We start from the raw sequence: 14,384 nt of genomic DNA, 5'->3' as shown, positions 1-14,384 counted from the left end.
ACAAGATACATACTTAAAGCAAGACAGGAATTGCTGGCTTCTTGGGTGATGAGATGCACGCATTGTCTGAAGTGTGACACACTCCGAAGCACGCGCAGTATGCAGGGTGGCAGCAGATGGTTGGGTTAGTAGGAAACCAAACTAGCAGGAGGCATTTCTGTTGCACTCACTGTATTCCCAGTAAGTCACCGCAGATTCACAAGTATGCCTGGAGCTGCACATGATGGAAAGCTGCTCAGGTGATGTCCTGAAAAGCTGAGAGAAGTTTCCGGAGAGCAGCTTTAGGGCATTAGGGCTTGCCAGTCGTGGCCCAAGCTGAGTTCTCACCCTCTTGTGCCCAAGACCCTCTCACTCCTCTTTATCTCCACAGTTCGACATGCAAAGGATCACTCTGGAAGAGCTGAAGCACATCCTCTATCATGCCTTCCGGGACCACCTAACAATGAAGGACATTGAGAACATCATCATCAATGAGGAAGAGAGCCTGAATGAGACCTCGGGGAACTGCCAAACGGAGTTTGAAGGCGGTAGGTACCCCTGCTTCTGCTTCCTTCCTGGTCTGGGATAGGCCAATGCCTCCACATCCTGCATGAGAAATGTCTTTCCAGTCTCCTGGGCTGGAGTGGCCTTGTACCGAAGCCAAGAATCCAGGACTGAGGTTAAAAGATCCCTTTTGCAAAAATGCAGTAGGCTTCTTTTCTTCCATTTTTCCCCCCAAACTCTGCATTCTTGCAGGACCTCTGTTAACCCTGTCCTTCCTCCAGCAACAGGTCTGTGGTTAGACGTGGCTCTGTGGTGTTTGCCTTTACTTAGTGGGGGCTGCATGGGGTGGTGGAAAGAGCCTGGTTAGGCTGTCGGTAAACTTGGATCAAGTCCAGCGGCTAATCGTATGACCTTGTCAAGGTGGGTATCTTCTCTGAGTGTGTTTCCTCATCTATAAACATCAGGATAATTACACCTATCTCACAGGATCCTTAGGAATGGATGACCTCTATGCTATGCTCCCTGAATGCGCTGGTCAAAAGAACCATGTTCATGACAGGACTCGCATGAACTGAACCAAGCAGTTACAAAAGAAAGAAGGCTCTCCTGGGACCAAAAAAAGAGACCCACGAGAGGCCATTTTTCTTGGGCTCATGAAAGAAAACTCAAGAAAAAAAAAAAAAGCCTACCTTATCCCCTAATCAGTAGAAAGTTCCAGGGAAGCTAAATAACTTATCTCTCTTTCCAACTTTGAGAATCTCAGCTGCTTTAACAGCACTGATGTACAGAAAATTTTTTCAATTACATTAAAACAGAATAGCAGGCTACCAACAATTTTTAACTTGTTCAATGCTGAGATTTCTTACAGAGGCCAAACTATTTTTTTCTCTTTTTTTTTCCTGAACATTTGAACAAGTCAATGTATACAGTTGGTAAGCTGTCATGTAGACGCCAGCATGGCATTTGGTCCCCTGGTCTTGGAGCTGCCACGTTAGAGCTGGCCAAGAACACAGCAGGGAGGCTGCTCTGGCTGAGCTAGTCCACATGGCCACAGAGGTTCATTCAGACCTGGGCTCCCTGGCCCTGCCGGGCCTGCCCTGCTGCATCAGCATGCGAAGATGAACAGCCATGACAAGAGGAAACGGGAGATGGCTTACACTCTGAGGTGACAAACTAAATTAACTCAAGCCAGGAAAATAGGGAGTAGTGGCAACTGGGCTAAACTTGGGATCAATGCCCCTTGTAAAAGTGTTCACAGTTAAAATTTTCAAAAGTGCTATGTACGGCAAACAAAACCCAGTTGCAGTCCAGAAACTGCCACGGTCTCCCTTCTTGTGACCTGGGCTGTAGCATCAATGACTGTATTTGGAGTTGGAACCACACAGACCACACAGGGCCGGACCATCACAGCCAGTGCCATTTCCAGCCGGACAGGCGGGAGGATTGAGAGGGTGAGTAGGGGTGAGGAGGGCAGGGACTGGACTAAAGCTTGGGAGGACTGCAGGCCTGGACTCCCAGTTTCTCCTCATTCCTAGCTGACAGCCTCTGTGCTCACACAATGGAAGCACGCGGGGCTCCAGCCCCCCGCTGTCAGCGGCCAGTCTTGAGACAGGTGGGGAGAGTATTTCCAGGCATCTCGTTTTCCACAAGAGCCTTTGTTTGTGGATCAGTGTTTTGTTCAGAGAAATGTCACAAGTCTTAGTAATTTGAGAAGGGTCAGCCTGCACTGGGAAGTAACCCGAACTCTAAGCAATGTCTTTTATTACTCAAAAGCTCACACATTAATAAAATAAGTCACTAACAAAGGGGTTTCCAAATAGAAGTCTTACTGGGCCTGCTTTAATGATCAGTACATATAACACTGGCAACAGCTACCATTTCGGGGGGGGAGGGGGTAACTGATAAGTGCCAGGCACTATGCCAAATGTTTTAAAATTCATTATCTTATTTACTAACAGAATTATTTGTAATTAGCACATTGCTTTCTTGAATGACCTCTGTGGCCTTGATTTCATAATCCCTTTTGCATATTTTCATGTCAAAGAGTTTTGTGTTTAATATTATGTCAGTGCTTTGGCCCCCAGTGCAAGCTCATTGGTTTGTGTTTGAGTCTAAGATTTTTCCAATCTCTGAAATGATCAAAATCACTGGTGCATAAAGTTAATGCCCACAGCCCTCTCCATGTTTGGGAAAGGGCGTCCCTGATTGTATTTTGGGCAAAGGGGTCTAGGAAGAGATGGGCACACAGGCACTGAGTTCACCCCTGGTGCTGTAGAACTGAAAAAGTCCATCTAAGTCCCTGCGGCCAACCTTGGCCTCCTCTCTTCCATCTTTCTGTCATGCCTGCTGCCCACAAACAGGCTTTGTTGGCTTGTTGAAACTCTCCCTTCTTCTCCCGCTGTCTGAGTGCACAGTTGCACTGCCTGTACCTCCTCTATCTCCTCACTCTCCTCTCAGTCCCAAGCCCTTTGGAGCCTCTCTGTCCCCCAAGCTGTCAACTCCTTCCTCTCTGTCTTGCCTTAGCCCAGGCTGCATGCCCTGTCTAGCCACTTCAGGGACACCCTCGCTGACATCTCGAATCCCCTACCCACCCAGTCAGCTTCCACCATCTCAAGTCTTAGTAAATCCAGCATCTAACTCTGAAGGGGCAAGGTGGTTTCCTTTCTTTCTTTCAAGCAACAGAATACTTTTCTCTTCAAATCTAATCTTCTTCGTAACCCCAACTGACCAACGAGAGGGAAGGAGCCAGGCAGGACATGTCGCCCAGACTCAGGCCACCTCCACTCTTGCTGCTCCCTCCTGGGAAGCTCTTTCCTCCTCCTCTTATTGGGGTTTTGCTGCAGCAAGTATGTACCCATGCAGATTAGCTCACCTTTACACCAGGTGATCCATGGCGAGTGGAAACCCTGCCCTAGTTCATGTCAGAGGAAGGAATCAATGAGAAAGAAAAACCTAAATGTGCAGAAGGTCTTGCCTTAAAAAGATGAAAGGGCCCATCTGTCTCTGAGCAAGGAAGGAGGAGATGGTCAATGAAACATGTTCTGTGGCAGAGTCGGAATTTAAAGAAGCACACCTCAGGTGGCTTTGAGCTCAGCAAAGTCGGGGTCAAGAGTGAGACTCTGGAGTGTGGAAAAGGTTTGAAAATGTTGCTGCGGCCAACCTGTGTGACACTGAGCCAATTAGAAATTCACAAGCAGAGTTCCAAATGCACCAGCATCATTTATGTCAGTGATTATACGTCTCACTTTTATGACTCTTGGGTCTGAGACTTTTACAAAGGTGTTCAGATTCTGTCTATTAAGTCAGGAAATATCGATTATTCCTTCCACATGAGTGGAAGAATAAAGAAGAGAGAAATAGGCCAGGAGCCCAAGGGGTGTGGCACCCTTGAGGGGAGAAGTTTCGTTTTTTTGTCCTCCTTTTAGTTTTCGTTTTGGCTTAATTTTATTTGTTTGATTTTTAAGTCAACACAAACAATACACACACACACGCACACACGCAGCTCCTCACACCTTCTAATCTGGCTTATCTTTATGGTAGGGAGGGCTCTGTGATCATAAGTAAGCATCTTCTTACTTTTTTTCCATCTTCTCTCAAGGAAAGGAGAGGGAAATAGCATGAAATTCCAAGCTACATATAAGGAAAGCTTTCCTGAATTGGGGGCTCATGTCGTGTGTAGAACCCATTTTCCTGGAGCACCAAAAGAAGTCATCTACAGAAACCCCTAGGAAGACAGGGAAGAGACCAGAAGAATCTAACTCAAGGGTTCAGAAGAGGACCTTTCCTTCATTCACACCTGGCTTCCAGATGGGAAATCATTCACATTGAGTCAGGCACTTGACCAGATGCCACTCACTGTGCTGGGTGCTTGGGCATGAGGTCACTTAACCCCACTGAATCCAGGCACTCTCGGGCATTACCCACTGGCCGACAGCTTATACGTCCCCAGTGCAATGAGAATATTGCTAAAAGTAGGACTTTCAGGCACTCCCAACCCCTCAGATCTTTTTGAATTCCCTTATTAAGATAAATTGTGCTCAATGTATTGAGGTGTTAGTTATCAGTATTTGTGTTCTAATTATTTGGAAAAATAAATAGGTCGGCATCCACCAAAATGGGTTAGATACAAGACTACGTGACTACCCACAATGCCCATTCACCGTCCATGCTGCATAAGAGAGTTTTAAGATGTTTTGCTTCAGTTCGACCACTTGTAGTCACCAGACATTTTGTTTTTGGAGAACACAAACTCAGTGACACTGAAAGACAGATTCATATTTTATTATTTGGTTCCAGTGGCTGACATATATGGAATTGAGTAGTCTTGTGGTTGAATCATTTATTTGCCTGTCACTGGATCCTTATTAAGTGTTCTTCTGACAAATTATACTATATATTAAGTTTGGCTTACTGCTTCCAATATGTTTACAAATGAGGAAACTGAGGCTCAGCAAGGTGGAGTAATTTGTCCAAAGTCAAATAGTGAGATTTGAACCCGGGGCTACCTGACAAAGTCCTGCCCCGGCCTCTTCGTTTGTCGCCTTGGGTCATATACCCGGGCACAGGTGTTTCATAGGCTCCTTACAGAATGGTGCTTCATCATCCTTATTCATTTTCCATTTCGCTGCCAATGAAATCATATTATATTTGGAAGTTGAGTAGAAGTGCAGCAAAATCTATGTGTGAGCCCTTTCAAGACACATCCCCCAAGTGTTGTCCCTAAATGGAATACCAGCTGTCAGATTTTTCTAGACATTCTGACAACATGCATGGCAGAGAGAAGTAAAGCAAAATCACCAACTGAGGAATAAATAGTTTCTGTGAAAGGCATGGCAGAGCTGCTCTGCACCATTCAGAACCTCGGTATGATGGACAAAAGAAACAAATGTCAAGGGAGGTGACACAGGCCAGGTAGCCCCCGAAGCATCACTATGCAGACGTGTGGGTTCTGTTCCCAGCCCTGTGTAGACTAGCTGTGTGACCCTGGGTAAGTGATTTTAAAACTCCCTGAGGCTTATTTTCTTCATTGTCCAATGCAAAAATTGGATAACAATGGTCATATCTAGATTCAACAATTTCTGGGCTCAGCAGAAGGTCAGAAAGAATTTGTGGCCAAATCCAAGGTCTCCAGTTCAGCCATCCCCGCTGATGTCACAGTGTTCCTGTTGGGATGTCAAGTGCTTCCCTGGATGGGGAGACTTGCCCCATCACCTGGCCATGCACGTTGGGTATTTCAGACCCATCCAAATGAAAAGGGCAGTATATGTCATTTCCACCATCTGCTCCCGGCTCGCCTGGTGCTATGACTTTCCTGAAATAAACCTGTTCTCTTAGGGTGGATGTAGGAGGTTAAGGTGTAGCTGAGGTCCATAGCAGGTGGTAAGATAGGAGACAGTCTTCAAAGAGATTTGAGGCTTCGGACAAAAAAGGATTTTTCTTTTATTTGGGAACCCTTCACAGCAAACCTGTAGGAGAGTTTTCTGGAGCCAGCAGTGAGGAGTGATGCCATTCTGCGACACAGGATAGAGATCTGCAGAGCTGTTATTGATAAATACACATGATGGTTAAGGACTCCAGCTCTGCACTCCAGACAGGCCTCGCTTAAAATCCTTCCTCACCATGTACTAGGTCACTTAAGTAAGACACTGAAATAAATATTAAGAGCCTAATTTTCTTCATCTGTGAAATGGGAATCATATAATGACCTACCTCATATGGTTGTTATGAGGATTAAATAAGGTAACAGATGAGAATATTTTGTACAATGCTTAACACATTAGTAAGCACTCAAAACAAATAAACAAAAAAGACAGAACTAGCCAGGCCCTAGCCCAGTTCTCTTCTTATTGTTATTTTCTTCCTGGAGACATTGTGGAGTACAGACTACTGGAACTCCACATCTTTGAAGGATAGGCCAGGGACCAAATTTACAGTGTTTGAACCTTCCTCTTAACACATTCACTCCTCAAGTCCAGTCATTGCCAACACTGGAGTTACCAAGAGTACTGGTCAAGACTCTTTTGGCTACAGGTAACAGAAACTCAACTCAGACCCCCTTAAACTAAAAAGCACTGGCTTAAATAATGGGGGAAGTCAAACGGATGAACTGTGGTGATGACCTGAATGACCTGGATGACCTGGACTCAAAGAGCTCAAGCAACATTCTCCCCCCGCCCCTGCCTGCTCTCTCATTCTCACTCTCTCTGTCCTTCTTTCCTTTCTGTTGGCTTCATTCTCGGGCAGGCTCTCTCTCTCTGAGGTGACAGGATTCTCTCTCTCAAGATCCATCTCCATTCCAAGAAGGAGCTCTGATCAAACCTGCTTGGCCCATGTGCCTACCCCTGGACCAAGCCAAGAGCTTGGGATACTCTACCTGGTCAGTCTGGTTTGTTACGGAGGGAAAAGTGAAGCCCTGGATTGAGAGTTCCTCTAGATGGAGAGGTACAGATCCCCACCAGAAGCTAAGAAGGGGAAGGACTCCTGGAAAGGCCAAAACAATGCCTGGCCACTACACCAAGGGTCCATAGTAGGACCCTCAAAGCAAGACATAGCTGTCTGACAGCTAGAAACCCAAGATGATTTTGTGGTGGAGAAGGGACCAGCTCCCACCCCCACAAGGAGAGGTGGCCCCTCTTCCTCTTAACAAAAGCATCATAACACATACCAGCCTCACTCCTGTTCCCCAGTGGTCACATCCTCCATCTCTGCCTTCAGGTCTTCCTTAGGAGCCTGGGCATTTCTCATATCATTGATGTACAGAAAATTATCTTTCAAAAGCTCTTAATTAGTTCTGCTTGGCTATGGAAATATCTAGTTTCATAGAATCATAAAGTGTTAGACCTGGAAGGATCACAGAGCAATAATAGCTCCCAGACCTGGGAACTCTGGCTTATTGTGAGAATCACCTATGCTGGTGATTGTTTTAACATTCCTGAGCCCCAAACTCCCTGCCAGAAATATCACTTATATTGGTCTATGTAGGGGCAATTAATCAGAACTGTTATGATTCTGATTTGCCTCATATGGGAGCCAGTGCCTCCAAAGAGACGCAGCCCCATTTCCAAGAGACTCAAGCCAGAGGGATTAGCAACCCAATATATCCAGGATCCCCCAGCTGGTCCATGTAGATTCCTGCCTCCAGGAGACAGTCCAAGAGCCGCTGCCTGTCATTTTCCAAGTGGAGCAGTGTGACTCTCTGTTAAAATAAGAAGGGGAAGGAGCAGTCTGTCACTAGAGCTTACAAACCCAGGTCCTGCTACAGCAGCCAGGAGGCTGGTCCGTGCACCACTTGCTAACAGGCTTTCAAGACAACAGGAAACCCACTTCTATGTCCTCCTGTGTCAACCTCCCCCAACTCACATTTCAACCCCATGTACTTCCTGGGCACCTCCTGTGTCAAGTACTATGCTGGAAAGAGAGCTTAAGATTGATCGGGAAGGTAGACATAGAAAAGATTACCAGCAGCATGACGCGTTCTCACCATTTTCAGTATTCTATAAGATCCAAAAAAGGAACAGCTTCCTCAAAAAGTTAAGAGTTTGACTCCTAGATTTGTACCCAAGAGAACTGAAAACATGTGCACAGGAAAACCTGTGCACAAATGTTCATAGCAGCATTATTCATAACAGCCAAAAAACTAGAAACAACCCAAATGTCCATCAACTGGTGAATGGATAAACAACATGAGGTACATTCATTCAATGGAATATTATTCAACTACAAAAAGGAATGAAGTGCTGATACATGCTACAGCATGGATGAACCTGGAAAAGATTATGCAAAGTGAAAGAAGCCAGACACAAAAGGCTACATATTGTGTGATTCCATTTATATGAAATGCCCGGAATAGATAAATCCATAGGGACAGAAGGTAGATTAGTGATTGCCAGGGGCTGGGGAGGCAGAGGATGAGAAGCGCCTTCTAATGTGTATGGTGTTTCTTTTTAGAGTGATGAAAATGTTCTGGAATTAGGTAGTGGTGATGGTTTCACAACCTTGTGAATGTACTAAATGCCACTGAATTGTGCCCTCTAAGAGGGTGAATTTTGTGGTATGTGAATTCTATCTCAATTAAAAATAAATAAATATTAAGAGCTAGATCATTAAAAAAAATTAAAAGATCATGCCCTTTGAGAGCAAGATGTTCAAGAGAAGCCTCATAGGAAGGTAGAGTTTGGGTTTGGCCCAGAAGAAATGAGAGGGAAGGTCAGCAGAGGGAACGGTGTGAACAGTGCCGCAGAGTCTTGTGTAGAGAGCGGTGAGAAGACTGCTTGGCTGAAGCAGAGGTTGCTGGGGGAGGGGAGGCCAGTGGTCCAGGAACAGAGGTGGGGAAAGGATAGGAGGTGATTTGTGGTCCTACCTGCTGAGTTAGGAGCTGGATGGACTGTGCTTCTCCCAGCAACGGGGGTCTTTGCAGGAAAGCTGCAGAGAGTGGTGATGCCTACCCAGCACTGCTTTAAGAAGGCAAGTCTAGCTGCAGTTGGGGATAAATCAATGAAGGAAGGGACCAAAGCAAAGGTTTGGGAGCATCTGCATATGCTCAGCCCCGCCTTAGAGGCTGTAGGGAACAGGAGAAAACCAAGCAGGCCTTTCCTCCAGCCCTCAGGGGGTACAAGAAGGAACTGCATTTCTCTAGCAGTTCACAGTGGGACCTAGCTTTCACTTTTTTATTAGCTCATTGAACTTTGAAATAATTCTTGAGATTAGCACAATAGTTATTATTAGCTACTTTTACAGAGAGAGAAAGAGAGGCTCAGAGAAATTCAGTCGCTTGCCCAGGGCTGCTCCTACGTGGCAGTTAGGAGAAGAAGCCATATCCTGGACTCACAGTTCCTCCTCCGCTGACCTATAATCCTGTTGGGGAAACAAAGCGTAGACACGGAGAATAAATAAATATGCAAAAATATAGTGCAATGCCAATATACGATAGCCAAAGACAGCCCCTACATTATTATCAACAAACACATTAATTAGTGCTGGGTTATACTCTGTCAATCACACCAAGTGTCTGAAATGCATTTTCTTTGGATCTTTCTATTGCTAGGCAAAAGATCAAGAAGAGAGAGTTTGTGCAGATGTTTGAAACTGGGATATTACAATCAGACCTGGGCTCAAACCCCGCCTCCACCATTTGCCAAATGGCCTTGGACTCCACTTCCTGGAGCTTCAGGTCCCTCACCTATCAAATGAGGATCACACACCCGGCTCACAAAGGACTGTCTCCATGCAGTTCTGCTAGGACATACATAAAGCAACTTAGGCATACCTAGCCCACTGAGGCCGGTGTTCAACAAGTAAAGGGGAGTTTTTAAAAGGGTTTACAAAAAGGAATTAGCATTCGTTGGACACAAACCCTATTCCAGTACCTTCATATGTCCTTAATCTTCACAACAAGGTAGGTCTTATTACCCCCATTTTATAGATGAGGAAGTTGAGGCCCAGGGAAATTAGCATGCCCAAGGTCACACAGCTAAGATGTGGGATAATCATGATTCAGATTTGGGTCTGGCTCCGAAGTCATTACATTTTTAGTCTGCACACAAACTTATCATGAAGTCAGAACTAGATGTAAAAAGATTCTCATCAAGGCACAGAGTCTGAATTACAGACTCAAACGATGATCAGTTTCAGAGCTACGGAGGCATGAGCTGGAAGCCGCACTCTGCTCACAGGACTTTGGCGTGGATTCAGATTTGCATGGCCTCACATAGAATACTGTTAGGTCTCCAGGCCTTTCCTCTTCCTTATCTCTCCTTCCTACTGCTTTGAAGGATTTTTAGATCAAAGGTGCAGCCGCTCTCCTGGGGATAATCCTGTAGCCTGTGACCTTGTTTTCTGAGTCTCCTGCATAAAGAAGGGCTTCAACAAAAAATTTCCCCCTCAGCCCAATCACACAATTTTTCTTTTCGTTAAGCCTTCGCCAGCCCTCAGGATGGAAAGGTAAATGACTGCCTTCAGAAGCATTTGTACGCTTGAGGAGCTGCCCGGAATAAATTAGCCAGTCCTCAGAAAGTGTTAGATACGCTACTTCCACATCCTCATCTTATTTTCTGCTTCGGTCCTTCCTTCTCAGACGCCACCTCCTTTTTCCTTCCTGAGGGCTGGCGTCTTTTTACATTTGCCCACTCCAGGGGGAGGTGCATCTACACACCAAGGAAATTTTCTTCTGCCAGCTAAGAAATTATAAGATTCTAAGACCCAGACATGATCAGCAAGTAGAGAACTGAACCAAAAATACTTTCATTCACCCAAGGGAAGCAGAAGCCCAGTGGATCCAGAAGGATTAAAGATAACAAGACAAGACCTAAGAGATGATAGCAGAAATAACCAACAAGAACTGATGAGGGAGCCAAGGGCTGCAGCAGGGGGCACTGGATCTCTGTAAAGTGTGGCTTGCCGGAGAGACTTTCCGGTCCAGGTAATTTTTAGAGGCCCCTTGACAAGCCCCTGAGACCTCTTCTCGCAGGGAAAGCTCCATTTGTCTTTGGAAACATCACCAGCTTCCTACTTCCTCCTTGCTATTTCCGAGGATTTAGAGCAGCCACTGAATGTCAAGGGGTGAAGTACTTGAAACTGAACATTTTTTAGGTTCTTTAAAGGCATGTGGACCCTACCGACCTTTTTCTTTTGCCAGTCTTCTTTCTTGCAGAGAGAGACTGAGGGTAATTTGAAAGGAAATTGCATTTCTTTCTTTTGTCTTTTTCTCCTTAACCTGGCCTAAAGAAAAACTACTTTCCCTCAGCTGGTGGTTGTTTGCAAAGCTAGACTATAATGTCCAGCAGAAGGACCCGTTTCCAAAATGGAAGGTAATCGGAAAATGTTCTTCTGTCCTGGCATTGCGTTTCTTAACATTCAAATCTAAAGAAGCATCTTCCCTTATCCTCCTACTCCGATCTCCCTAACACACACACACACACACACACACACACACATACACACACACATACACACCCCTCCTGTTCCCAGCAACTGAAACTCTTTCAGATTTTTTGGCCCCACCCAGACCTACTGAATCAAAAACTCTGGGGTTGGGACCCAACAATTCCCTAATCACCTGGAGAGCTTATTAAAACACAAAGTCCTGGCCTCTTCCCAACCCCGAGAGATTTTGATTCTGTAATTCTGCAATGGGGCCCAAGAATTCCCATTTATATCAAACTCCCAGATGGTGCTGGTGCTGCTGGTCCAGTGAGCGGCTCTGGTGTAGGTAGCTTCCTGACTACCTCCAGAGCACAGATTTCTCCCATAAACTAGGTGGGTAAACTGTGTGCAGAGTCACTGCCAGATGGGGAGGTGGTATAGACAAAAAGAAGAAGGAGAAGGAAAAGAAATTCTGGCCTAGGAAGCAATGCCTGGAAAAGAGACCTGTTCTTCCTCAGCATACTTTATCAAAGTTTTTCTTTTTTGCTATTTCCATTTCCCTGTTTCTGACCCATATTAGTAACCCACTAATTAATGCCTTTTGATTGAGACCTACTAATGGTTTCTCCTGGGCCTTATAAAAATGGCAGCACAAGACCTGGCCCAACAAAAGGATTAAGAGAACGCAACCCCAGGACCCGAAGTCAGACTCTTGGAGCTGCAGGATCTGGGGGCACCCTGCCTCCAGGAAGTCTGAGAGGGTTTTGTGCCCTCTGCTTCACACTGGTCCTGTGCACAGCACATGTGGTCCCCGCTTCTCAGACTTCAGCACACACCAGGATCACCTAGTTAAACATAGATCACTGGCCCCACCCCGAGAGTCTCTGATTCAGTAGATGTGGGGTGGGGCCCAGCCTGAGAATCTGCATTTTCAGTAAGCTCCTGGTGATGCGAATGCTGCTTGCCCAGGGACCCCATTCCAGAACCGCTGGTGTGCATATCTGAAATAATGCCAGAAGTCACTTAGACTCATTTTGACCAGCAGCCACCCAAGAACAATTTCAGGAAAGGTAAGTTGCTTCCAGCCCAGCACTGACTGTAGAGTAGTGTCTGAACCTCGCTCTGTGTCAGCTGCCTCAGACGTGGGAGCCAGGCGTTGTGCAGAAATGGACACAGCAGTACCTGGGTGATGCCTTTCATGAAACTGAGTCGAATGTTATATAGTTTTTCACTCAGAAAGCCATTGTAACTCTATTATATCTGGAAGTTTATACCTTACTCTGAACCTTACATCTGTCATCGTTTTTGTTATAGAAGTTTTACCATTTCATTCCATTTACTGGAAGACGTGATGCTCAGTCTCCTCCAAGAGCGGTCCCAGAAATGCTTGTCCACTTGATTTCATCAGTCTTTGTCTTACAGGACTCACTCTGGGCTTGCTGAGGAAGAGGTGCACCCTGTCTCACTGTGTCATTTCTCTCTTCTCTTTCCCCCACCTCCCTCCACGTCTCCTTGCCCTCTGCTGCCCCACCCCCAGTGCATTCCCAGAAACAGAACAGACAGACCTGCGTCCGGAAGAGCCTCATCTGCGCCTTTGCCATGGCCTTCATCATAAGCGTCATGCTGATCGCTGCCAACCAGATCCTTCGGAGCGGCATGGAGTAGCAGCCTCCCCCCACCATGCTGCGTTCCCAGCTCACTGCGCATGCGCATGCCCTGCGGGCAGACTCTGTTCCTCCGCGAAAGCAGATATGAACGATGCAGAACATGGCACAGTTCAGTGAAGAACCCAAGGTTGCAGTGCGACCGGTGTTGCAAATCAACTTCATCTTCTTGGCAGGGACACAAAAGGGCTGTCTTAAATGCTTTAATGGTTTTGTTTCCTAATGCAATAAATAGCCAGGAGTTCCGAATGATTGCTTCAACCACCTGCAGGAACTCTGAAGAAACTTCATTTTCATCTCGGAATTCCAGTGGCCATCCAGGTTGGTGGTGTAAGTGAGCAAGAGAGAGGTGTGAACACGCAGTCACCTCCATGCCCCATTCTTTCAACCCAGGGCTCAACTGGAACACCCCCTGCCCCAGGGCAACCTTCAGTCCCAAGACGCTGAGTTTGGGTTGTTACAGAAGAGGGGCCCTTCCATCCCGCCCTGGCTTCCTTCCTCCACCCAGTGGAACACCCCCCCCCCAAGGCGTGAGGGGAAAGCCATTGAATGGGGTGCAGCGCCTGGCCATCTGCAGGTTACACCCCCTTCGCTTCCGTTCTTACTGCCTTTTCTACAGGACTCTTGTTGGCAGAGTTGGGGAGCTCTCGGTTTCCGTCGGCACTTGGCTTTCTGTTCCTAGAGCCCACTGCGCACCAGCATTTTGGAATCTGCAGAGAGCCTTCCTCCCAGCTTTGCCGCCTGTGCTGCCATTAGAGAAAAAAGAAGCGTAATCGTGGGCATCTCTGAAACACAGACACATAGACAGACGTATGTATTTGGCTTCTTCGTGTGTGACATCATTCTTCCCTAACTGCTTACTCCTGCTGTAAGCTTGTCCTCGGACATGCGTCCCTGCCTCTTTTGGGCAGGCGAGGTAGTGTGGGGGACAGGGAGGGACTGAGACTGGTGGTATGGAGGCATTACAGCCCGCACCCCAGTCATCCGGAGTAATGGAGCCCCAACAAATCTCCATGCCGGAAGACCTCTGTAAGTTAAGGGCCTCGTGCATCTTACCTTTTTCTCATCTTAAGTTTGCTGTGTTAGTTAGTCTTCCCCAGAGAAAAAGAGAAATACAATCCAAAGTGGAAAGATGGAAAGATCAAACTATGTACTGTATTTTACGTAACATCTGGCATTCAGATTCTGCAACTGACTCATTTTCACGAGGAAGAAAAAAAAGATGTTAATAAGCTTAGCCAACGCGACAGGTAATTACTCCTGCCTGCAGAATACTTCTATTGGGGAAGGGAACGGAATCCACTGGTCCATTTTCAACACCATTTCAAGTCTGTAATTTCCTGACTTTTCCTAGATGCCATATCCACCACCACTAGG

The 14,384-nt window shown here is 46.3% G+C and overlaps 1 protein-coding gene across 4 annotated transcripts in view; it reads left to right on the top strand.

Moving 5' to 3' along the window:
- CALN1 (calneuron 1) overlaps window positions 1-13,277 on the top strand; it is a 398,390-nt gene extending 385,113 nt beyond the window's left edge. For all 4 annotated transcript variants that reach the window (XM_058569479.1, XM_058569480.1, XM_058569478.1 and 1 more), the window contains 2 exons: window positions 371-527; window positions 12,881-13,277. In XM_058569479.1, the coding sequence (XP_058425462.1) occupies window positions 371-527; window positions 12,881-13,008 (285 nt within the window). In that variant the 3' untranslated portion in view covers window positions 13,009-13,277. The remainder of the gene's footprint in view (window positions 1-370; window positions 528-12,880) is intronic.
- Window positions 13,278-14,384: the final 1,107 nt, after the last annotated feature.

This window comes from Diceros bicornis, chromosome 26, assembly GCF_020826845.1.
Source record: "Diceros bicornis minor isolate mBicDic1 chromosome 26, mDicBic1.mat.cur, whole genome shotgun sequence".
In the NCBI taxonomy this organism is placed as follows: domain Eukaryota; kingdom Metazoa; phylum Chordata; class Mammalia; order Perissodactyla; family Rhinocerotidae; genus Diceros; species Diceros bicornis.
This window is presented reverse-complemented; position numbering and strand designations above follow the sequence as displayed.